Here is a 26,637-nt window from a genome sequence, read left to right on the forward strand (position 1 = left end):
AATATTTTGACATAAAAAAAAATAATTCAAGATAAAAAACTGTTGAACAATCTTTATTTAGATCAAAAACGCATTGCGCAGTGCATTTTGTGCAGAAGAACCACCATAAAAATGCTTAAACAACCAAAAAAAAAGGAAAAAAAAAACTGAAAATAAGGCAAAGCTAATGAGCCATAGTAAAAAAAAAAAAAAAAAAACCAAAAAATATTCTACAAATTTTAATCACATGCTTGAGTTTGGTCATAGTTTTTGAGTGTGATAGAAAAATGATCAGTTACATTTAGCAGGATAAAAAAAAATCAGTTATATTTTTGTCAGCTTTGTGAATCAGGTCCATGGAATTCAAAGAAAATTCAAACTGACAACTGCCCTGAATAACTAATAAATGGCAGTGTGTGCACGCTGGGATGGGACAGCAGTGGAAGAGAAACTGTTATATTGCACTCACACTAAAATATTTGGTCATTAGCAACTATAACAATGGCTCAACATTTGAACTCAGTTTGCTTTGGCTAACAGTCGTTTCCTTTGGTCCTTCATAGTATTGCTGTGGACGTGAGGGAATTTATTTACTCACTGAAAAAATTTTTCTTTTGCTTCATCATATATTCATCAGTAGCAGCTGTTTAAAACTTACAGCTGTGCTTTTGGAATGCCCATTAAAGGGTTTATGTGGTAAAACCAGATTCACATTTTTTTTAAAGAAATATTTGCATAATTGAAGATTTAATAGTAATAGATTTAAAAAATAAAAAAAAGGATTAACTTTACCAGCATTCTGAAGCCAGCTGCGATATTGCTGAGGTTTTATGTTAAAGCCCCGCTAGCCTTGTTCCTCACAAGGCCCTGCAGTCCAATCAGAGAATACCCAAGCAGTATGTGGAGCAAACCGTTTAATGTGCAGTCTAATGTGGAAAGTGATAGCTGGACAGGGCCTTTGTGGTCTGAACGACTAACTTAAGATGAGGTTTGTGATGTGAGTCAGTATAGCAGAGGAAAAGGCAGCCATTCGTTTCCAGCGACACTCTGACATCATGTGAGCTGTACTTGAAGAGCCGGAGTGATTTCATTTTGAGTTACCCCGTCTTATGTTTGATCATAAACAGTCAAGCCCAGACTTTAAAAAGCGGTGCTCTCTGTCTGGATGCTGGGGTCTGGGTTCAGGGCTGGGAGGGTGTTAGTGGTAGTAGTGGCGGTGGCAGGCTCTTGACCAGCAAAGCTTTCCCCTTCGTCCTCAATCACCTCAGGAATGATGGCTCTTCCAATCCCCTTTAGAACCAGGCCTCCTTCTGGAGAGGATGTTGAAGGGAACCAATCAGCAAACAAATCAATAAACCAAACCATATATAGACACACAGTTTTAGACCAGGGAGCTCACACTCACACACACAGCAAGACACCAAGGATTGCTCTCATAAATAAATCTATTCTAACCAGCACTACTTAAGTAACTCTTTTTAGTTGGTGTGGCAGTCATGAGAGTTTCCTTGGTGTGTTAATCTTTAAATGCAATGCAAATTATTAAAAAAAAAAAAAAATCTGTTCAAGAGAATGCACGCACGCACGCGCACACACACACACACACGCGCGCGCGTGCACACACGGTCTGTTAGTAACCACAAAAAAAAAAAAAAAAAAAAAAAACTGCAAGCATGTTAGTGTTGTTGCAAAGCATAATTAAAGCCTAGGACAAAAGCACCAAGCCTACATATACATGTATATGTGCGCGTACACACACATGCCACTTTTCTCTCCCCCAGACAGATGCACATGCAATAGACACAGACCGAGGTTAATGCATCAGCCAATCAGATCCTTACCATTACCTGCCTTACAAAGCTCATCTTACAGGCAGGCCCGCAGCTCAGACATCTGCAATATTTACACATATGCCGTCATGCATCAGATCACCACAGCTCTTTTGTAAGTGTGTGAGCCAAAAATGAGACAGTGAAACCAAAAGCCACTGAGCTAAATATAGCACTGCTCCGAGAAGAAGCTGAAATCACTCAATAACAGAAGTGAATACAGTATCAGCAGACGGCCAGCAAGTGAGTGAGTTCAATAATGGGAATGTCTGCACAAAGAAAATCATTTAAACAAAACAACAACAAAAAAAAAACCACCAAAGAAAACATCTATTCTTCAGTAGATCTGGTAACTTCCTTCAAAAACTTGTCTGAATAAACAACAATTACCTTTTATCTATATTGTTTTCAAAGGTGGAGTGTAACCATGGTGGAAGTGGTCAGATGTTAAGTTAAAAATGATACTTCACCATTACTCGGAGGTCAGTCTAGCAGATATACATTTAAATATTTGTACTGCACTGTAGTTTTACTTCCCACTTTCACACCATTATAATTCATGATCCCATTGAACTCCATTTTACAACTGTATAACAGTTATTTACATGATCATTTCAGATTAATGATTTATTATGTGGTTTATTATCTGGGGTCACACCAAATTTATCACCGTACCGCACAAGATTGTTGTTGATATTTAATTTACATATTCTTCTGTACTCTTGTATTTTTTCTTGGTAGCTCTTTGAATGCACGACCCTTATGTGGAGTTTTTAAAGTTAACAAAAAATAAATTTAATTAATTAAAAAAAAAAAATCACATCTTTGCAACCACTGCACTGCAAAAGTGGCCAAATCGATGATTTCTCTGTTTAGAGGTTAAAGCTTTGTACGTACACATACAACTTATTTTAGCAATGTTTTTGTTGCAGTAGTTGATTTCTGCCACGCTGTATTGCTGGCACCATTTAAGTCGATGATGCAAACCTTTTGTATTTGTATTTTAGTATAAAATATTTTTAGTATAGTATATTTTTTTATACAAAAAAAGAAACTGAGACCCAGACTGGTTTACCTGTTATAATCTTGGAGGCCGAGTTGCACATGCCATTGCCGCTGTCATTTGCTGTCGGTTGCGGAGGCGGTGGCATGCTGGGACGGGGTTTCGGTTTTGGAGCTGGCCTCGAGGGTCGAGGGAGAGATCCAGAGTGGAAGAGCGGGTTGGAGTGCAGGCCATCGTGAGGCGGAGTGTCAGGAGGGGTGGGACTGCTAGGGGGAGAGTGCTCTGACTCTCCCTGTGCTTGGTGGGGTGTAGGCGGCTGTGGGGGTGGATGGCTCGGAGCTTGGATTAGGGCATCTTTGCTGTGGACACGACGGGGCGTGATGGGTGGGTGCTGCGGGGAACCGGGTGCTTGGGTGTTACTGAGCTGAGAGGCGAACGGGCTGGCCTGTTTAGGTGGGGCTGGGGCTTGCTTCTTGGTGCCTTCAGAGGAAAACATACTTATTAGATCTCATTTGCTATATTAAACCACTAAAATAGCAGATTTACATTTCCTCACCTCTGCGGACCATGTGTGGACTAGGCCCTTTGGAGCTTCCCTGAGGGTGTGGGGTTCCTACAGCGAGATGGACCGCGGAACCATTCCTCTGCGGAGGCGGGGTGGACATGTGCTCACGGGCCGGGCTGTGAAAACACCACAGTTCCAATTATTAATCCATTTCCGTGTCATACGCCCTTAACATTCAAGGATCAAGTGCAGCACCAGTGCTCATGCATAAAACCAACTGCACACCTTTCCATTCAAAGAATAATTATACTTGATTAGGTTATTACAGAAAGAATGACTCAAAAGGATCGATAAACACACGAAGAAAGCACAGGATGCAACAATCATGAAAGAAGTCCATTCAGCGGATGGAACAAGTGTTCAGTAATGAGACGCATGCATAAAAAACAAAGTCTTCAAAGCTTCAAAGTTGTTAAACCACCAGACAGACGAGCAGACAGGAAGGAAAGACAGCTTCTCTTTATAAACAGAAACCGAGAGTTCTGTTGATCATCACAAGCAGAGGGCAGGGGGAAAGTTGTGCAAAGCATAACAGTGTTTTTCATTTATTTACATTATTAATTTATGAAGCAGATTTAATACTTGCAGACATTATAGACATTTTTATTCTCATGATTTTTTTTTGTGACGTCCAGTAAATCAAATTAATCAAATACATGGCAAACAAAGGGTGGCGAGCTCCGGATCGGATGATTGGCTGCAGTGGAGTACCGGCGCTACCTCAGCTCACTCCTTACCTGCTCTCCTCTGTGCTGAGCTGGGTTACAACCTGATGTTGCACTGTGGCTACCTGGACCCCACCAACCAGACCACCACCACCACCACTGCCAGCAACACTCAAGCCAGGCTGCTCAGCCTCTGAAGGAGGAGGAGGAGGATGGGGTTCGAGCTGTGTAGGAGTCCCGGCTTCCAGAGGGGGTAATGGGGGTTGGAAGGTGGGTGAGGTTAGTGGTGACTGCTTTCTATTTAAGACGCTGGTTCTGCGAGGAGCGGGCTCCGGCTGTTTGTTAACAGGGCTAGGGAGGGGGGGGGGGGAGAGGGGAGAGTGTTCAGGAGGGCAAACCACAGGCCATCAGACAAGAGTGAAGGAGCAAGAGACCCAGAGACAGAGAAAAACAACAAACAAAAACAAACAAACAAAAACCCCTCGAAAGAACCCAGCGAGAGCAGTGAGAGATGTTGCGATGTCGAGACAGAAAGAGACGCCACTTCCTGAGTGGAACGAAACTTGTTCAGAAAGAAGAACCCAAAGAGGACATAAAACCACATGAGTGACCTTTAAAATAGAACAACTTTGAACTGCAACATTAATGCGGCGACAGGTGAAATAGAGAAAAAAAAAAAAGATGACAAAAATGCAAGCCCACGCAAAACATAAAACCAGCAACCTACAGTGCAACCTAAGCTTTAATTGGAAATTAAGGAGATAACACAAAAGTACACAACAGTAACACAAGAGAAATAAAACTTGAGACAAAATTCGCAAACATTATTAAAAAGGCTTTGTGTTTCATAAATGTTATGGTCATGTTACGGACGAACCTCAGCAAAATATAACTGATTAGCTTGTGGTAAGAATTACTTAAAACACAACAAATGTAGTGCACAAATCACACAAAGCATCATTTCCCTTATTTCACTTATTAGTAACTGGATTCGTGGGAGCTACATTAGACTGCGGCACAGCCTTGAAGTCTGGACTGGGCAGATCTTCAGTGGGCGTTTCAGTGACCGTGATGGACTCGTTGGCCACGACATAAAGGGCCGACACCGCTGGGCCCCTCGACTCCTGCCTGCTCAGTGTCTTGGGACGGGACGGCAGGGTGAGGGGCAGGCTGAGGCTGAGGTTGGGACGAGACAGGTACCTGTCTTTACGAGGGGTGTGACTGTCCCCGTCCTGCCCCATGCTGCCGGGGCGTTTCCTGTCCAGGCTAGGTTCGGGGTCCGGGGTGGGTGGATGGCTGGGCAAGGAGAACATGCCTGACACGTTGAAGTCCACCTCTGGAGGACAGAAGCAAATTAAAAATGATCTACAGCTTGCAAGAAGACTGTATACAAAAGATGCACAAAGCCTCTGTGACATCACTCACTGGCCATTTGGAGCCATGATATTTTCAAGAGATGGTAGAGTGTGCTATAATCAGCTGACTCTAGGAGACCGTACAGGTGTATAACTTATACACATACTAGCTAATAAGTGCCAACTAACACACAAACAGAATACTACAATTTCAGTCAGTGAAACTAGAGTAACACACAATAATTATAAAGGCCTTTTTTCTCCAGATAATTTAATTAAAAATACTCCAAACTAGAGTCAAAAGGTCCAGATTAGTCACTCAAGTTAGCAAAAATGAGGACTAGCAGATACCTACAGACACTCTGCATCCTTTTCTTTAAGGCTCAGTAAAGTTATTTTAAAAATGCACCCTCTGCTCAGCTGTTACAGAGGAGTAAATTCATTATAGAAACCACAACTGAATTTCTTTTTTCCTGCTGTATAGTTGGGGATTTCATCATCATAACAACTTAAAGCTGAGCTTTGACAGTGAACTGGGTAAAATTATCCTTGCAAAATCAGCACGAGCATGCTAATTTTAGAATTTGGTTAACAATGTGCTCTGAGCTTCAGCCACATCCTACAGAGCCACGAGCATGGCTACAGACTCTTAGCCTCGCTGGCTAACGTGGAGTGAAACCGTTTCAGCTACTATTCATCAATTTAATGAGCTTCAACATTTTTCAAAGTACCCACTGTCAACCCACAGAGGATGAGCCTGAGTGTTAACGTTGTTACATAAAAACTAAGTGCTGGCAAACTCCACAAATCAACAATGGAAATCTATGCAAATATTATCTTTCGCAGCAGCATTCAACGGACGCATTACCGCACACTGCAAAAGTTCAGGCAGATTATATCATCGAGAATAAGCACGCCAAACAGCATGCACAAATAAACTGTTCCATGTAACCTTTTAAAGACAGAGAGAAGGAGAATTATTGCAAATACAACAACAGTGTTTCACCTTCAGGGAAGAACCAGTCAGCGTGTTGGATAATAGGCTCAATGATGGCAAGTACATGCACAGATGTAGCTGCTGCCATCTCTGCCAGCGTCCTGAGTACGAGCACAGAGACGGAGATAAGAATAGGAGGAAGGTCAGTCAGCCTAAGAGAACAACGCGCTTTGCATTTTAGAATAATGACATAAAAGTGAGGGGAACAGGCACGACATTCTCACCCTTCTGTCTTTGACCACAGCAGGTTAGGCCCCAGGACTATTGCGATGTTGCTGGGAGTCATTTTATTAACATCACTGTCCTGAGCCAGTTTAGCCAAGAACTTCACCAGATACCTGCAACGGAGACACAAACTGCCTTAAAAAAACAAACAAAAATATCTCCAAAATATTTTTCCCACCTTTAATCATACACTTTCCCCAACCTGGTGGGCTTCTGACTCCTTGAGAAAGTTATGGCCTTGCTGTGAATGTGGCCTGAGAGGTTTAACCAGTAAACTGGTTTACTAGAGCATCAAAGTAACATCTGGTACAGTGGTGAAATATGCACCTATTTTTCAGCTACAGTGCTGTGCAAAAGTCTTGAGCCAACCCTCATTTCTATGTATTTTGCTTTCAAGCAGCCAGATGTTCTTGTCATTTTTTAAATTAATGTTGCGATTTTTTCTACTCATTTTTTATTAAGTTTATTAAACCACTTAACTCTGACTCCTGAACCAGTCTGACATAGAAAAAAGGGAAAAAAGGGGAAAAAAAAGAAGGTACTTAACTCACAGAAACAACCACTTTTGTGTTTGCACCTAAGAAGCCATTTTTAACTGTAGCTGTAACTGTAGAGCCAATTTGTTACCAGCAGCCTTTTGCAAAGGCAATTTATTCCCATTGTTTAACCAAAAAGGTGGTTCTCAAAGAGCTATTTACTTGAAAAAAAATCCAGCAGAGTTTTTAGACCTGATGCAGCATCTACGCAATGCATCTGGCCCATTCATTTGATTCACCTACTGTCCATTAAAGTCTCATCAGAAATGGTCTGGAGGAATATGTGGAGGTATGCCAAATTATACAAGAAATTGACTTAAAAATCCACTGCAAAATCTGTTGTGGTTTGGGGCCCCACATTTTAGCCTGTGGTGTTTGAGATCTTGCCAAAATTGAATTATGAATACAAAAAAGCACTGTCAGATTTGATCCAAGATGCAATACCATCTGAAAAGCGCCCAAATGCCAACGGCTTCATTTTTCAGCATAACAATCATCTCAAACCTGCTGCCAATGCAGTAAAACCACACCTGGATAGAAAAAACACAGTGTAACTATGGACTGATCTCTCCAGAGCCTGGACCTCAACACAGAGATCATGTTGACAGAACAGAACAAAAGGCAGCCAACATCAAAAGAAGAGCTTTGAATGTCCTTCAAGAAGTATTCCTGAAGACTACTTAATGGCAAAAAAAGCTAATCTCAGAGAGTTCAGTCTGTGTTCAAGAATAAAGATGATATCTTTATTTTGACTTTCAAGCAAACTGTTATCACCTTATATATAGTATTTCCATGTATGTTTGCTAATGTTTTAATAAATTACAGCCCCAATTTTCCATTTTTCTGGCAATATATAAAGAAATGAGGGATGGCTCAAAATCTGGTCAATTCCTCATATGAATAAACATGTACAAAAAAGGTTAAATTAGAAAAAAAAACAGTGTTATGTTAAATATAGTAATAAAATCAAATAATATAGGAGTACCTGAAGTTGGCTTTGTGGGCCTTTGGCAAACGGTCACATGTCACCCACAAGGCCTGAAGTCTTTTGTCAGAGTCTAAGATACTGAAACATTAACAACATTTACTGCAAACATACTTCACATGAATCTAAAGTGTATTAGTGCTGTACAAGTGTTTTACAGGACATCACAAGAGTCATGTCTTTGTGTGCAGTGTCTTACTTGGAGGCCTGTATCCACTCATCGTAAAGGCTAAATGTCATTAGAGGTTCAGGAAGTTCCCTGAGGTAGGACTTCAGAGCTCCTGTGTATCAAAAACAAAATATAAGCCATGAGACAAAGACCTGGAGCTGATGTTTTTACTTTCTGTTTATTTGTAGAAGTAGTACCAGCCACGGCATGGGGATCAGAGTAGAAGCCCTCGAGCTGTGAGGTGGAGCAGTCCAGCGCTGCTTTCAACTTTTTCAATTTTGAAGCTCCAGCAGCAATTCTAAATAGACCCTGGAAAGAAAATAAGGGGTCACAGGAGTGCCTGGTTACAGGAGGCTGTTTCTGTCCTAAAATTAAAGAAGTGAGTCTGGGTTGGTAACACAAAAGAAGAAGTAATACAATCTAGTACTGAATGTCTGCAAAAGTAAAGAGAAATGCTTTTGCTACCAACAGAGATGTGACTCTTTCAGGATGAGCACCAGACGGATGCACAGCAAGAAGAGGTTTGTTTCCATTTAGAAATGTCTTGAATCGTACTTCATGGGGAGTCTAGTGATACTGTTACATTTCAAGAGTGCAACAGCGATCATACTAATGGGTAACAGATGCCTGTGTGTGCACACACAGAGGTTTTATTCCCACAGGACAAAGACTGGCTAACCTCAGGTTGGCTACAGATGTTTCCAGACTTTACATGCCATCATTTTTAAAACGCAGTCCACATGACCCACATCTCCTTCCAGTTCAAACACACAGGAGGTTTATGGGTACAAATTTAATCCAAATTCTGGTCAATTAACCCTCAACTTTGCCCTACTTTAGCAAAGTCTTCAATTTTCTTCTTCCATCTCTCCATCCGTACCTCCTCCTTCATGCCGGTCTCAAGCAGCATCATGACGCAGGCCTCAATCGGCAGAGCGATCTCACGGTTGGTCCTTTTCAGATGCTCCTCCAGCGCCGTGCCAAATGCCGGCTTCTCCATCCAGGAGTCTAGGTGAGACAAGCATCGTCAATGTTCTGCGTTGGCACTCGTTTCACTAACTGTCTACAGTTTATTTCATGGTTTTCAACAATTTTTATATAGTTCTACAGCTGACAACAGCAATACCACATTCTTTATTTAGACTTTTAAATGAAGTCTTTGCACAATTGCTCTTTTGTCATGTGCATGAAAACATGTAAAAAGCCAACTGGAAATCTGGTTATCCTGGCTTTCATCCGGATAAATCTGGGCCAAACAAACAATAAATCAATAATCAGATTACATCAGAAAGCTGATTCTAAGATTCATATAAACACACTTACGAAAAAAAACAAAAAACAAAAAACCCTAATGTGACGATGTAATTTTAGTGAGTCGTTTCAGTATGTTGCAATAAGCAGTGCACTTTGCAAATGAGATAAAAGCTTCTTGTCATAAACAAATTAAACAGTTTGGGGCCAATATACACACATATCAGTCTGTGATATATACCAGCCAATAAGACAGAAAACCTGCAAAATTTATAACAGCACACCCTGCTAAGGGACCAAAAAATAAACAATTATAATGTGAAGCACTTTGTGAGAACTGTTAAGCAGGATGACAAGCCACTCTTTATTTCTCTAACCCTAAACCAGCAGATCAGCAACAAAAAGAAGAAGCAAAGTTTAAGTTTTTATGTTATTTACATGTTTAATAATATGTTTTGTGTCTTATTGTTCACCTTGCTGTGTCTGGATGGTGGGTATAACTGCTTCCAGAGCTTGCAGAGACCTCCTGTGGTACTCTGCTTGGGTCTCTAATAACTGTTATACAGAAACAAACACACAAAATCACATACACCAAATCTAATGTGAGCATAGTACTTTTTTATCACACATCGCCTAGTAACTGTGTTACAGTGGAACGTTCCATATTTGCATTTCCATTAACAGTAAACTGAGGTGCACTCACCATCACATAATAGCGTGCATAGTCTCCCTCTTTAGAAGCAAAGTTGTACAAGTCTGCAGAGAGCTGGTCCTGTATGAAATGACAAAAGAATGACGTGTATGGTAAACAATGAGAACCTGTTCACGAAGACATGGATATGACAAAGCTATGACCTTTAATTACTCGGTCCAAAAATGTGCATAGCATCAGTGTCCTGATTTATTCCCCCTTATAAAGCCTTCTTTGTTCAGCCAGTTCATCAAATATGATCCTAACCTTATGCAGCAAGCCTCATGGGAAAGAGTCGACATGAAATCTACCTTGCATATTTCTACTTTATTGAGTGCCTCATCCATCTCGTCTTTGAGCGAGTCAACTTTAGCTGCCATGGCTTGATTGGTGGACTTGGTTGCCTGTACCCACCTGCAGAACAAGGGATTATTTAAGTAACGCAGCCATGTTAGTGGAAACATTTGAAAGATTGAGCCATACAAAGACTATTAATAAAAAAAAATTGTTATCAGGCTGTGTGGAAATGTACCGTGTTTTAGCAGAGTCATAATCGAGAACCAGCTTAGCAAGCTGCTTTCTCTGTTTCAGTATGTTGGGAATCTCTACCTGTGAGAGAAACAAGAGGAACCATGAGAACGACATGACTACACATGCACTGCAAAAGGTATAATGAGCACTTTTGAGCAATTTTCCTGTGAGAACCTTGTCTCAATTTTAAAGATACAGAATAGCAATGAACCCAAAACAATGCTAAAGGCATTGTTGAATTTGGCACAAACACAAAGTTCAGCTTGATGTCTCAGCTGCTGGGACTTTGTTTTTAAAATATAGAGCATGATTTTAAAGGGATTAAAAAGAAGAAGCCAATCAATGGTTGTATGCATGAGCTTTTACCTCTGCCAGCTGGTTGAGAGGATCCAGAATGTCTTTCTCCATCTGCATTTCATGCTGCAGCAGTTCAGAAGCCAACTTGCCCTCGGCTTCGCCACACACATCCATCATCTTGCTGTTCACGTGCACAGAGACATATATGCAAATATCCCAGTTATCACTACTTTTCCTCACAGCGAGTAAAACATATGTAAAGAGCTTCAGCTAGATCCCACATCCCATTTTTATTTAAATACTTTTACACTGATCTTGATAAACACTTACTTGTTCACCAATTTTGCCCATTTAAAGGTGATATTTTCAACTTAAACGATGCTGAAACTGGTCTTACGATGGAAACTCACCCAATCAAACTCTCTTCTCCAAGCTGACTGCCGCCCTCCTGCATGGTCTGGGACAGCCCGGTCAAGGGCAGCTTTTTCTACAAGAGAAAAAAAAGAAGAAAGAAAGCAGCTCAGTCTACTTAATAATGTTCACTTCATTGACATGTTTTCTTTTTTGATTTGGATCCGACTCAAATTAGTTGCACAAACACCAAAATACCAAATACGTCATGTATTTAACTTAAATATGAATTTGCGAAAAGGGGGATATAATGGCAGGTATTACAGCATCAAGGAAACATGTAGACAACCCCCCCCCCCCTAATTCAGCTTAGCTTCAGCTCATTTTTTCCCCCCCTTCATTATCTATACCCTGCCTGCTGTGGCTCTACCCAACAGTTTAAGGACACCTGATCCAGGAATGGAGGGCTAAAATCATTTTTTTGCTTCTCTTAACCACTTTGGCTTATCTGTTAATTTCACTTTGCCTGCAGGAGTGCCAAACAATGTACCATCAAGATGACTTAATTTAGAAAAGTAATCAAAGTACGACAACGTAACAGGGATTCCTTCAGAGTTGCGTCAGTTTTATTGGCCTCTGGGCTGGGTCTGCTGAACGGTGATAGTGAAGCTGGAAGGAGAGTTTCTGTCATATCTATGTGTTACATAAGAAAAACACATGATAGCAGGGCCCTAGTTCAGAATTGCTGTCACAGTGATTCATCCTAATTATGCTCTTGTAAATGAAGCCATGTCCAAAGTGTGGCATGTTGCTAACATGATGGGATGAAAAAGTGAAAATGAAAAAGCTAAATGATGGAATAAATCTGACAGAGAAAAAAAGAAAAGGCGCCTCTTACATGTCTCTTCTCTGTGTCTGTGCCCAGCTGACCTTGCAGACAGGACACCAGCCTCTTGTGCGTGTTGTGAGACACCAAACGAACCAGCTCCAGCCGCCTCTCGATCTGTGGGCACACACAAAAAAAAAAAGAAGAAGAAAAAAAAAGATAAAATGCAGCGTTATCAAATTAGAACAAGCAAAACAGGTCTACCGTGGAAGAGTTCAGCTAACTGATTTAAACAAGGATGAAGGAAATAAGTGTAATGGACCGTTTAACCTTCCTGTTCAGCAAAAACAACACAGGTGAGGGCTACAAATCAAAATACAGATGCTGCACATGCACACATTCATCTCGCATATTTTCCACCCTGCTAGTGGTTTTGAAATATGACGGCAGTTGTAGGTTGTTTGTCCAATTCTGTTACACGGCGTGCAGCTCTGACAGCCAGATGGAAGGAATCAGAGTCAAGAGCAAGTCTTTACTGACAACAGGAAGCGAGAGATGCTATCAAAGAAAGCAGATGCATCAGTCTAACTGCAGGCCTGAGCTACTGGTAATGCAAGGCATCAAGCACACTTTCCCAGTGGTTTTCGATGTCTTTGTTTCTCTTTCACTCACATTTCCATGACCCCCTATAGCATATATATATATGTTTTGTAGCTTGACAAAACTGTTTAATTTTAAGAGGCTTGAAGCCAGCAACAACAATTCCACATTCTGCCCTCATTTGCTGTCTGCTCCCAACTGATTTGACTAATTTTCTCTACGGTGGCCCTGAGTGCACAGGACACAAGTGAGCCAAGAAAAACATAATCACCAAATATGATAGCATGTGCAACATTTGGATAAAAACGCTGAAAATGAAGACAACAGTGATCTGCAACTACAAAGAACACAGCAGGATTACCAACACATATTTACACTTTGAGTTGACAGTAATCTTGTATTTTATTGCTTCATTTTTCCAGCACCAGGGTGGGACTGTGGCCTTCGGTAACTGAGTCACCAAGAAAAAACAATCATGTCCCAGAAATCAGGATGAGAGTTCCTCTGTAGCCAGACACTTTATATCGATGGACTGATGGAGACTGTGGTTTGTGGGTATCGAGGCTGTCAGGTCACTTGGTGAAGACCTTACAAAAATACACTTTTGAAGTTGTATTTGGGCGTGGCAAAACCCAAATATGATACGCTAGATTTTCTTATGTTGTATATTTTCTTGTGCCTTTTTTCTATTAGTATTTGGTTTTGGTCTTGTCAGCGTCATTGAGCGATGACCTCGAGTCTAAAAATGGGGCGGCCTGTGATCGAGTGTGAACCAGATGTGATGCAAATTAGCGCCTCCAAGTCTGTTGGTTCTTAGCTGGCAAAAGATAGAGTGATCGCTCCAAGTGGAGGAGTTTATTTATCTTGGGGCCTTGTTAAGACTTGTTCAGTTGCAGTGATACAGACGCCGTACCTGTCTGTTGTGGTGAAGAGAGAGTCCAAGCTGATTTATTGGTCGATCAATGTTCACACCTTCACCTATTATCACATACTCTGGGAAATGACCAAGAATCTTACTTGATTGTGGATACAAGTGGCGGAAATGAGTTTCCACTGAAGGGTGGCCGGGCTCACCCCAACTTGTGAATTATATTTCTGCACCAGATCTATGTCGAAACTTACACCACAACCAGAACCCCATTTTAGCCCTACGCCACAACCTTCTAAGTAACCTGATGTGCCCATCCCGAGAACTGTGACTACGCATCGGCTCGACACACTCCACAAAACACTTGGGTTGCGTGGAATGTTGCTGTGTGGGGATAAAAGGAGTTTTTTGTTACTACGCAAGTTAGGATGTAAATTTCCCACAGAAGTCTAAATAAAGCTTTATAGATGAGGTGAGAAGCTCAGAGTAGAAAAGGAGCCAGCTAAGGTGGTTCAGGCATCTGACCAGGATGTCTCCTGGGTGAGGTGTTACAGGCATGTCCCACTGGGAAGAACCAGGACACAGCGGAGAGATTACATCTCTCGGTTGGCTTGGGAACGCCTTGGTATCCCCCGTGTAGAGGTCTGAGTGTCTTCAGAATGTTCTTTGTAGGATGTAAAACTCCCACAGACGAATACACATTTGCATTCAATACATTTTCTGGAAAATCTGCTTAGAAACTTGCAGTGGATACAATTTTATTATTACTGTTACTATTACAATTATTATTATTAGTGATTATTGAAATTAACAAACATAAAAGGAGAATTTTACATCACTTGGTATAGATAACTGACCCAATAACTCTCTACTGTCAGACTGCCCTCAAATGCACCACCAGTGCAGAGCTTCAGGTACCTTTAATGATGTTGTGAGAATTACTGTGCTCTGCTGAGTTTTTAAGTTCCTGACTCTTCCAGATGTGGGTTTGAAAAGTCTGCTAAAGATGGCAATTATAGAGAGAATTTACTCTGTAAATGATCAGCAGTTATGTAAAGTGAACAAAAAATTATAATCTGCTGAAGCTTGCCAACATGGTCAAACTGTAAAAACATAACTTCAGTGTCTTTTAGCAGATAATGTGTCTGCCATAATTTAAAAACAAACAAACTGAGCAGTTTTGAATGAAAGTTAAAAGACTTATGAAATCATAAACTTAGATGGCTTGAAATCTTTCCTCTCCAGAGTTTGATACATGCTGATATTTCACCCAACTAGCTGCCTGCCATAAGTATCCACTTCCTCTTCCTGTTTCAGTATAAACATTTAGCTGCAGCGCTAGATCTGAGAGCTGCTCATTTGCTGTCTGATCCCATCTTCTTCCTTCGTTTTCATCCTCCCAAATTCACTGATCTCCTTGCCCTGTTTGAGTCTCTCCCATACACTCGTACAGCTTTACTCCACCCTCCCTTTACTCTGCTCCTCCTTTCCTGCAGCTGTTGCAGCATGCCAAACCACAGCTGGACTTGGCTTCCTTGCCTGGATCCAATTGATTCACTCACTATTCATCTGATTTCAGTTCAATTGCATCCAGACTTCCAACACTTTCGGCCAGAAAGGAAGAAAAAGACCTGAGTGACTGCAAAGTGGGCGGTATTGTGGACTGAATAGACTGGATAGTCACAGTACTAGTGTTATTAGAGCATTTGGTTCTATTTATTTACTTCTTTTTTGTGAGAGCACACCAAAATAAACTTGGGACAGACTTCAAGATATTCTACAAGCTTGTCTATAAAATACTTTGTCATAAACTGCAAAGTGTTTTTTCACAAAAACCCCACAAACTTTTCTTTTGCTTGATCAGAACTGAGAGAGAATATGACAGGAAGTTGCTAAGATTCCCTACAGCACAGAATAGGCATCAAGGACAGCAGATATGGGATTTATTAATTCAGACATGATGGTGGTGGGTTGCAAATTGACTTACACAGTATACTGAAATTAAACGGAGGTTTCAGTAGCATGCCTAAGTCATAAAGTGCTAAAGTTGGAATTATTGGAATTGCAAAGGGGGACAAAGTGTTTTTATACAACCCTCTGAAGTATTTTTTATAAATAAATGAGATGTGCATATCTTTAATTCTTTATAGTGGTAATACAGCAGAGACAAGCTATGTGCGGGCTGGAACCGTATTAAAATAATAAATGGTGTGATAACAAAATCTAATAAGTTTGTCTCAGGGCTGAAACTTGTAGGATCATCAGGAAGAGCCACCATTAAGGAAACAGAGAGATTCCAAGTATAAGAGTTGGAAAAAAAAAAAAGATAGGAACACTCCCTGATCATAGGCAGAAACAAGCCCACACACAGACAATTAACAGAACAGAAATGAGCCCTTCCACTCTACAGTTAGCTGTTCAAAGGTTTACAGTCCTACAGTCTACTTGCCAACTTTTCCCCCTTAAACAGCAATGAAATCTGAATAGAGAGAGCCGACAACCTCTGACCTTCCATAACAAAAAACATGGAACATTTAGTGAGTCACACAGGATGCAGTCATGTTTTCTGGATTGGACTGAATGACTGGTTAACTGCCGGCTGGCAGGTGACGCTGTGGCTGACCTTGTTGGCAGGCCGGTTTACTATTCGACTAGCTGATGACTGAGCGGAATTGAGACTTTAATGCAAAAACAAAACAAAGTGTCATGTTTTTGCATTTTTCTCACAAGTTATGTGAGAAAAACATGTCTGTCCTTTAAATGTGTCTGTAAGTAACTGGTTTTGTTTACGTTAGACTGGAAATATGACAAAGTGGTAAGACAGTTTTCCTCCAGCATTTAGCTTGTGATGAAATAGTAAAGGAGTTGTTTAAAATTTAGTTTTTTTATCCCAAGATAAGACAACCGGCTGGAGAACTCTCTACAGAGACTCCTGAGTTTTGTTTTTCCTCACCAGCCGTTTCACTGGTAGCCACTTGCTTGTTACACGTTATCAGTTATCAGTCCATCATGCCCTCATATCAATTTGAGTACTTAGGCATGGGCCCAGCTCTAGCCTTGCTCACTGTGCTCACTCACAGTGTGAGATTAGGCAGCAGAGATACAATCCAGTCTGACAGCCGCCTCAACTCCCCCACTGAAGCAGGACGTGTCCAAACAAGATGAATGCCTTAGCCAATGCAAACGACTATGGAAAAATGGAAAAGACTAGAAGTCATATAGAGTCAAATTTCAATTTGAACTTCTCAGGGAAGGCAATTGTGGAAGAGTGTGGGGAGGGGGAAAGGAAAAATTATTCTCTCTCTGTTCATGTTTGGAAAGAGGGAAAAAAACCTTTTCCAGGCAGTGTGATTAAATTACAATGGTGATACTGATTCACTGCTATGTGAATCAGTAGTGCAGCAGCTACACATTGTATGGAGATGACTAAACAGGCAGCAAATCTGAAAACAGACTATACGAGGTCTTCGTTATTTGCAAAAAATAACAGATTCTGACATGAGTTTTCCACTATGCTCGTCGTTTGCCAATTACATTCCTTACTGAGAGCCAGAGCTTAAGGAATGCCTAACGCAGCAGAAAGCTCCTGTCATTCAGTACCAAAGACAAGTAAGGAATGGGGTGGGAAGGGTTGGGTCAGGGTTGTGCTCTCTGCTTTTGGGACAAAGTGGCTTGTCTGTCTTAAACATAACAAAACAAGTGTTTTTATGCATTTTAAGACTAACTGGTTTTTCCCCAGGACATGAGAAGGTTGCTTTCCTTTGCCTTTCATTTGGGGAATGTGTCATGACTGTCATTTGCACTTATGCACTGGGAGTCCCGGGGGATACCCCACAGGGGACTCATTTGAGCTGCTGGGAGATTTTCATGCTCACATGGGCAAAGACGGTGACAACTGGAGGGGCATGATGGGAGGGGTGCTCTGTTATTTGATGTCTTTGCCAATCATGGTTTATCCATAACAAAAACACCATCTTCCATCATAAGTGAGTTCTATGAGTGCACAGGGCACCCTAGGTCGCAGGTCGATGATCAATCAGAAATGCGTCTTATGCGCTACTTCGTGTGAATGGGGTTCAGCGGTCAGCTGCTAACTATCATAGAACTATGACTTCCATGACAGAATGGGGGTTGGTCAGTCTTTCCCCCATCAAGCCTTCATCTTTACCTTCTTCCACAAAAGTTGCTTTCTTCCCTGAACATGAATTATTCCTCTCAGTTTGTCATATTTATTCACACCATTTTCCCAACAGTGATCTCACAGTTTCACTAGCCAGAGCTTCCCCATCCCCCTCCACCACACAGCGCTACAGTGCACATCAAGTATAATTTCAAGATAACAGAGAATCGCCAGAGCTTGCCTTGAGTGGAAAACCATAAGGCGCTTCTGCTGTGCCAAACCCTTGAGCTGGCTAGGCAATGCTGAATGAAAGACTGGCCAGTAAAGTTTTAACGGCAGCAGTTATACTCCCAGACTGCAGACAGATTTGGCATCAACAAGGCGCAAAGGCATGATTGCTTTAACAGAACTTTTGAGAGGAACTTGTAAGTCTTCTGATAACTTCCGTATTTTACTCTACCAGAAAATTATATCTAAACAAGCCGGTTTTACATGCAGACAGTTTAAATAAGCTATGGTTAGGCAGTGAACAGGACATCTTTCATAGGTGGCAGATACCCAGTCACAGTGTAAACATATTTTATTGTGTGCTGTGGGCAAAACCTGAACTATTACAGGAGTTCAACAATAAAGTCCAGTGAGGCCCTGGAGTTTACTGGACTAACAGATTTGAGGAAAATTAAATGTGAAGTCATATTAAGAAACTGCCTTCAGAATGGCCTTCATTCTTCATGGTATATGTTTAACTAGGGGCTGGAAACATTTCTGAGAGATTTTGTTCCATATTTACATGATCGCATCACACAGTTTTGTCACATGTAAATCAATGATGCGAATCTCCTGTTTCACCACATCCCAAAGGTGCTTTATTGAATTGAGATCTGGTGACTGCATAGGTAATTCATTGTCATGTATAGGAAACTAGATGATTTAAGCTATGTGACACAGCGTGTTATCCTGCTGGAAGCAGCCGACAGGACATGGATACGCTATGGTGATACGCATATGGACATTACTCAGGTAGGGACTCAAAGCATGCCAAGAAAATATCCCCCACACCATTACGCCATCACCAGGAGCCTGAACTGTTAATACAAGGCAGGATGGATATAGCCTCAGTTTCAGTTAGCTCATAGGGGGAGCGGCACACAAGTGTGGTTTGCTGCTGTAGCCCATTTGTTTCAAGGTTTGACGCTTTGTGTGTTGAGATGATTTTCTGCATAGCTTCGGAGTAATGAGTGGTTGAGTTAATGTTGCCTATGAAACATCATGCAGACAAATTCACCGCATTTAAGCACTGTTACATTTTTTCTAAATAAAGAAGGTTACATTGACTTTCAGGTATGCTAATGACAAATTTTATGAGGCTTGGCAACAAGGTTATTATAGTTACATATAACTAAACTAAAAATTTAAACTAGATGTGAAAACATGTTTATTTAGACTCTGGATGTTTACAGTACTATAGCACATTATGGATCAAGTGCTTTCAAAATGTTATGCACTTTTATTGTAATACCTGTACTTATTTTACTAAATCTTGCTTCTGACATGTGCCCAATTAAAAACACAAAAACTAACACTGAAACCAATAAAAATGAAAGTAAAACTAAACATTTTCAAACTGATGAAAACTAAAACTAGAAAAAAAACTAATAAGAAAATACAAAACTATTATAACTCTGCTTGGTAGCCATTTAACTCAGAGATCATGGACTAAAAAAAAGCATTTAGTTATGTCACATCCTGAGGGTGTTTTTGTACATGTGCATAAACTTGAGTTTTCTGAAATATGCAGCTGCACCAGTATATAGGTCTCTTAAACCACAGATGTGAGAAAACTTTCTATGACATTTAGACTTTGTATTTATTCTTCTTCTACCCAGTTATCACCATTAAAAACAGCATTGTTCACATTTGAGGATAAATGCTTATCACCTGCCCACCCCTCATTAGACTGCCAAATGGAATTTTTTAAAGATAATAAAAACTATTGGACGTAAAGTCCCTTTAAATAAGAGAAGATTTACCTGCAGGAGGTCATCGCTCAGAACCTCAGTTTTTTCAGCCCTGTGAAGAGAAACAAAGGCCAGTGGTCAAAGACTGAGGACATACAGAACACACCCGTGTCCTACAGCAATACAGGTGAGACACAAAAAGCTTGCACAAGAGAGTTATTATTGCATTTTACGACTATCCGGCATTGCCTTCATTTTTTCCTCAGGCTTCACTGTAGTAAAAACTGGTGTACCTCCTTCACGCAGTGTCATTGCAGGCATGTTAACCTGACTGGCCTGTTATTAGCTGTGCTTGGGTTTTTCCTCTCCTTTTTCTCCTGGTGGTTTTGGTGAAATATGAGACTAGTGATGCTGACATTATATGCACTTGTACTTATTTATGTATAGTGCATTTATTGCTTTTTGTGTACAGCTCTCTATTGCTAAATAAACTCTGGGACTCTACAGACCACCAAAGTTGAGCACAATCTCCAGCACAACCAGTCTGCAGTTTGCACTCTGTGCTGTATGCCTGCAGTAAGTGAACAGAATAAGCTGAAATCTACAATCAGTTGTTATAATGATATACTTATTTGCTACTATTGGTACCCCCAGGCAGTGGATGGCAGGTCCTCCCCGAGCCTGGTTCTGCTGGAGGTTTCTTCTAGTTAAAAGAGTTCTTCCTTCCCACTGTCACCAAGAGTTTGTTCATAGAAGGTTGTGCGATTGTAGGGTCTTTACGTTGCACTATAAAACCACCTTGACTGGATTGTTTTTGTAAATTAGCACTATACAAATTAAAACTGAACTGGATTTGTAAAACCATGTTGAACATCGATGCATAAATGTAATGCTGATCCCCTCCCGATCCAAAACACACACTTCCTGAGGTGTCATCTGCACCGTGTTTGTTATGGCAACACGTAAAGGTGTGCCTTTTTCTATGAAGTGAGGAGGAAGTTGCCAGGTGGCCTGTTGATTTCTGAAACACACCAAATACATGCTGAACTGTAGTAGAGTCTGTGGAAAATATTATGGCACAACAGCTCTCCCAAATTTCTAGGAAATGCTGACAAAAAGCCAAACCCTTTAAACATCAGCAACTGTTCTTTAGCCATTTGATTTACATCTCGCTCAGCTGCTGAGATTGTCAAAGGAGTGATTGGTTCCCCGTCAATAAATCCATCAACACATACACAGATGTTGTGTATTTATGCACAAATCTCTGAAGGCCTGTCCCCACCCTCTAACAGCACCAGCCAAGAAACACACAGTAGATTTACACCTTGCAGGGGATAAAATAATCCGCTCACATGCAAGAATTATTACCCAATACTGATGTGGGACACAAAAATAAGATCTTCACATTACACTCTCAAAATGCAGTACAGGCTTACCTCACTCATGCCTGAAATACTCTCACTGTTTAGCGAAACTGCTTGTGGTGGCTGTCTGCTGTCTCGAGCTCAGATCACAAATAAGACCAATTCACACTGGTAAAACTTTGCAAAGCATAAAATGAATAAGTAATTTTTTGAATGATTCTGAAGACAACTTTTACTCTGAGCTGCTAATTATGCTGCTCAGTACTCCATATGCAGTCTATATAGTCTAACTTCTCTGTAATGAACACACTTAGTTTTGGTTCTTCATAAATAATGTTAAATATATAGTTGATCATCTTAAAAAATTATCAGGAAGTATTTTGATCATTTAAGTAACGTTTTTCTTTTGTTTTTTTAAAAAAAGAAGTTTTGATTAAAGTTTTCAAAATATAAAAATGTTCTGGTTTCAAGGAATTATTTGATAGTGATGCAACTATGTCTCAGGGGGTAGAGCCAGTTGTCCACTGATTAGAAGATTACGGGTTCAGTTAGCTTGCTGAAAAGTCTTTCGAGATACATACCCAAATTCCCCCCCTGAGCAGATATTAGTGCGAGAGTCTGTGGAAGATAAAAATGTGATGCATTACAGTGGCTCACAGCAGAAGAGTCCTGAGTTCAAACCCGATTAGGCCCTTCTTGTGAGAAGTTTGCACGTTCTTCCTGTGCTTGTGTGGGAAGATTAGTCTATGGTAATGCCCAGGACCGTCTTGCAAAGCAGTGTCTCTAGAATGAAGATGTGTGAGTGAATGTGCTCAGTAAGACCAGAAAAAGTACCTCATATATGCCACTCCATTTTCCATTTAATTAAATATCTTTAGGGTCTGGATGATGGGACACACCTGTATGTGTACTTGTCAAAGCATCCTAATGAGGACCGGTCTGAGATTTAAAACCAATGCAGTTAGGACATTTTGGAAAAGCGGGGACCTTTTGGTCCTGCTTGAGGGTGAAGAACTGGTTTTAATGTTATATTTATGTTACAATTAGCGTGAGGGTCAGTCAGTGTCTTCACAAAGATATTTACGCAAATGTGTGCATTTTTCTTGCCAATTTATTCCACATAGTCAGCATCAGATGTCCTAGCTACAAAATGGTTTTACCCAAACAAAGAAGAAACTGATTTAAAATAGAATATAGACAAATGGATACAAGTCAGTGACTCCAATGTATTAAGCAAACAGAAACTGAAAACAAGCCATTTATTAACATGGTTAGTAATGCAGCTAGAATACCTCCACATGGATCCATATGACGCCATTAAACATTAGGCTTTACAGGCTTGTCTCTGAAGGAAAAAGCTGCATGAGCAATCTTTAGATTCCTATCAACACGGAATTAGAATCGATTGAACTGGAATGGAGTGCAGCTTGGCTCTAGCCAGAAGCTATTGTTCTTAAAAAACAGACAGCTAGAGTCGGACCTTGGGAAAAAAAAAAAAAAAATTCACAGAAAGCTGAAGGACAACTGTAACTATAAAACATGCACCTGTAGGAAAACTGACCAAAACAAACACAAAATCTTAAAAGCTGCTCGCAGAGATCGATCATATCATGTTTCACTGACTCAGTTTTGGTAAAGGACACTGTGTAAGCATGTCCTATAAAAACACTGTTACCCTGCCATCTTCCACCGCAATGCAACTACATCTAAATTGAATCGCTTCCTCTTATTAATCACATGCAAATGAAATTTGGCTTCCTCTTTTATAAAAAACGACTTTGTGGCTGCATGGCGGCCTGAACCCCGCCATGCCTCTGCTGTCAACAGCTACATAAATGCTTACTCCACAAAAACTAAAAACCGGTGTGTGTGTGTGTGTCCAACCTTTCCTGGGCCAAACAGAAAACCACAAATCATCACAAACTCTCACGGGGGTGGACACAGATTTACTGGTTTATGAACTAGATGTTCACAGCCAGCTTAATTTCAATTCTGTCAAATTGTATTTGGAGCATTTATTAGCAGGAAAACCTTTTTTTTTTTAGCCCCCGAGCTCGTGACAGAGATCTAATCTAGACCTTTATAACTTCACTTGATGGATTATGATGTGTGATCATGTGTAGCATAAAGACTGGGGGGTAAACATTTAACTTTAATTTAACTTGAGTGCTTGCTGTGATTTTTTATTTTTTTGTTTATTTTCTAGCTCCCACCCACTCTTACTTAAGCTGTGGTATAAATGGCACCCGAGGAATTCTTGCATGTTAAACTCGCCCAGCAGTAATCCAGAGTGGGTGTGTGCAAGCAAACTATTTTGTCTTTCAGTATGCAAGCTGTCATTCTGCCTGCTCAGTTGAGTTTTACTGCTCTTACACAACAACATGTGGAGTCATGTATGCAAGGAATCCAAGGCCAGCGCCTGCAGGGTATCACTTGGAAACTAATAGACAGCAGTCTGGTTAATTAATACAGCAATAAATGGAGACGCAGGAAGAAGGATGGTATACGTAGTTTGCCCTATCAACACCCATCAGGTAACATGCGTGTGAGCACATCCTACCCTGTAACTGAACATATACCACTGCACACGTGAGTACATAGTACAGTAAAAGGCGGGGTCATTCTTGGGTCCACAGAAGGGCAAGGGGGACTGTTGACAGACTTAATTAAATAGGTGTTGATGACAAAAGTGAATTCAGAATTGAGGCCTTCTTCAAGTACACTAAAAGAGTGCAATATAGAGAGCAAATAAATAGATAAATACAAATATTGCTATCATATATTTAAGTCTCTCCATCCCTTACAGTGATGCCTCTTTATTAATATTTGCCACTGTTGTTTTATTGTATGCGGTTTGTATGTTTTGATAGTATCACATGCATCCTAAGCAGGGCTTCTCTATTTAAAGAAAGACATCATACCTTCATTGCCTCCATTAGCCTACATTTGAGCCATTAATTTATTAAAGGCAATAGCTGTGATAGTACATGAACTGTTACAGCAGATTAGATGAGAGCCGTTTGTTCTCATCTAAAATTGGTTTTATGTTCAATAGATTATACAATCTAAAAGAATATTTGATTATAAGGTTATTAATAAGGATTTCTTTTTTTAAATCTGTTGTAGCCATTTATCCATTGAATCCACTTAATTAATGCTACTAAATTCAGATGTTTTCCCACAGTTACAGCCACATACTTTTAAACCAAATCTGGAAAATCTAGTTTTCAAACGTCTTGTATTGTTTAAAACAAACAAACAAACAAAAACCCCATTATTGTGGCATCTGGACAAGCTTTGTGTGCTTCTGACACAATTTCACTGCAATCTAAACCTTTAGAAATTCTCCAGATTTTTTTAATCACACAAAATCGTGGTCAGCCCCTCCGACACCGCCCACAATAAAAACCAGCCAGATGACAACTGGGAGACATAAATTAGAAGCGCTGGCCTAACACAATAATGTATGACATCACGTTGCAACAATGTCATGTAGCCTACCTTCCAACAGTCTGGTTGGCAAGTTGCTTCATACGATTAAACTGCTTCTTCATGTTGCAAGTCTCGTGAGCTTCTTCCTACAAGTCCGTAAAAAGTTTGCGGCACCAACGAACGCTGTCGATCATCCACCAAAAAAAAGAAAAAAAAAAGTTGCGCTACGTCGCAGCCATTGTGCTACAAAGACCTGACTTCCGACCGCTTTTAGTCACAAAAACTGAACAGTTTTCCTGGTTGAACCCGGTGACATCGGCCGTTGCCGTTAAGACGCGCAGGGAAGTGAGCAGAAACAGCGGCGGACGACCTTCAGGATCCCCATTGCCAAGAATGTCAGCGCTCCTGTTAGACTGGCTGGTTTCTACTACAGCTGTGATAGGAAGGAGGAAGTGCTTTTACTTCCCGCACTGTAAGCCGCATGGGCCCCGTGGTGACATGTGATACCTTAACATGAAAAAAAATGACTTTGGTCATTGCAAAGTCACATGCTTTAACGTGGGGATGAATTCTTCAGAATAAATATAGGAGTTTTAAATCGGGGGTGATTGTCAAGTAATGACAAATCAGAGAAACGTGACAAAAACTCATAACCGCAGTAGTATGTATGGTAGTGTGGTGCCAAAATAATTTTTTTAAAAAAGTGGTTGTGATGCACGTGAAAGCCATTAAGAATTAATTAACAATAGCAGAAAATTATACAACTTTAACCGCTGCTTCTGGATCAGTCCGGGTCACTGCTCACCCGGATTGTGACTAACTGTCTGATTTCAGATCAGTTCGTCACCAACCAGCACAGAGTTTTCCGGAGTGATCTGCCGCCACCTTGTGCCTGTCACGCAAAGGCTTTGTTCAGCAGTTCTCCTTCACCGATCAGTTTCATTATTAGACTCATATTGGCACGACTGCCTGTCTGGGTGTGGAGGATTAATGTGAATGAATGGTAGTCAAGGCGGTTATAATTCTCCCAGCTAAAACCTTGTTAAAGAGCTCATAACTCTCTTAGCACCACCCCACCTTGATTATATTAGAAGGGCTGTTGATGGTCATTCCTGCTTGAGGAGCAGTCATTTTACGGGAACTGTAGACCCTGTTTGCCACAGCAATGACTGATAGTGACTATATGATCCCAATAAATTACAGCAAGCACGCAATCATTCCTGTGTGCCCTGAGCTGAAAACTTGTCAAACTTTGTTAAAGGTACTTTAAATGTGGTTATCTGCTGTTAAAGAACAACTAGTGCCATAAATAGTTTCTATATATAAACTGTGATGTACTGCTGTGGGGAAAATGACCTTTTTTAAAAAAAAAAAAAAGTCAGTTACTGGACTAAATTATCTTTAATTAATAATTCTGTGTGTGTGTGTGTGTGTGGGGGGGGTGTTATTTGTTTGTTTGTTGTTTTTTATGGAGGTTTGTGTCTGCCACTGAGTTCTTAACTCAAAATTTCAGGTTAGTTGTATCAAAACTTCTGTGTACCTCAAAATGTTGAGTTAGCATCTCAAAATTTCAAGACATTAACCCAAACCTTTAATGCACAGAATGAATAAATGAATAGAGTCTGTCGCAGAAACGAGCTATTTATATGTTTTTGGTGAATATCACCTACTTATAGTGAGTAAACCCAACATTATTCTTTTACATTGTTACAAAAAGTTATCCCTATCATCATCTATCTTGTAAACCTGCCCTTTCACTTTTGCTACTATTCTTCTACCACAATTCATCCTCACAAATCATCACCATCCTACCTGCACTCTCTTCTTCTGTCTTTGCTTTGGATGGTTGATTCCAGGTATTTAAACTCATTTACCTTCACTGTCTCCCTTTCACGCACACACACGTATTCTTTCCGTCTCACTTTTGCTGACATGCAGGCTGACACCTATCCTATAAATACAAATAGTTCTAATAATTGTAATAAACTATAAGAAACCTTAAGAAACTGCAAACTACTCAGCATTACTGTTTGAATTGCT

At 40.5% G+C, this 26,637-nt stretch overlaps 1 protein-coding gene across 4 annotated transcripts; it reads right to left on the reverse strand.

Annotated features, from left to right (window-relative positions):
* Positions 1-34: 34 nt before the first annotated feature.
* Positions 35-25,024, reverse strand: arhgap17b (Rho GTPase activating protein 17b). Of its 4 annotated transcripts, none has more exons than XM_063471743.1 (21): positions 24,667-25,024; positions 19,874-19,913; positions 12,328-12,432; positions 11,489-11,565; positions 11,148-11,259; positions 10,783-10,859; positions 10,562-10,664; positions 10,263-10,331; positions 10,033-10,114; positions 9,189-9,316; positions 8,506-8,617; positions 8,339-8,420; positions 8,140-8,220; positions 6,618-6,731; positions 6,403-6,494; positions 5,242-5,377; positions 4,114-4,392; positions 3,368-3,492; positions 2,884-3,291; positions 1,821-1,872; positions 1,189-1,289 (listed from the first exon to the last, which is right to left on the reverse strand). In XM_063471743.1, exons 1-20 carry the CDS (start codon positions 24,717-24,719, stop codon positions 1,865-1,867), a joined length of 2,283 nt encoding a protein of 760 aa, XP_063327813.1. In that variant the 5' UTR covers positions 24,720-25,024; the 3' UTR covers positions 1,189-1,289; positions 1,821-1,864. The 4 variants fall into 4 exon arrangements, with proteins under 4 accessions (XP_063327812.1, XP_063327815.1, XP_063327813.1 ...); XM_063471744.1 differs by having other exon boundaries at positions 1,194-1,289; positions 1,827-1,872; XM_063471742.1 differs by lacking the exon at positions 1,821-1,872 and having other exon boundaries at positions 35-1,289.
* Positions 25,025-26,637: the final 1,613 nt, after the last annotated feature.

The sequence above is a fragment of the Pelmatolapia mariae genome, linkage group LG4 (assembly GCF_036321145.2).
Source record: "Pelmatolapia mariae isolate MD_Pm_ZW linkage group LG4, Pm_UMD_F_2, whole genome shotgun sequence".
In the NCBI taxonomy this organism is placed as follows: domain Eukaryota; kingdom Metazoa; phylum Chordata; class Actinopteri; order Cichliformes; family Cichlidae; genus Pelmatolapia; species Pelmatolapia mariae.

Excerpts from the sequence above, each read along its gene's own strand:
- arhgap17b (XM_063471742.1), bottom strand. The coding sequence starts at position 24,719 with ATGAAGAAGCAGTTTAATCGTATGAAGCAACTTGCCAACCAGACTGTT. Across the intron at positions 12,433-19,873 it reads TGAGCGATGACCTCCTGCAG|ATCGAGAGGCGGCTGGAGCT; the intron begins GTAAATCTTCTC and ends GTGTGCCCACAG. Across the intron at positions 10,332-10,561 it reads ATAAAGTAGAAATATGCAAG|GACCAGCTCTCTGCAGACTT; the intron begins GTAGATTTCATG and ends CATTTCATACAG.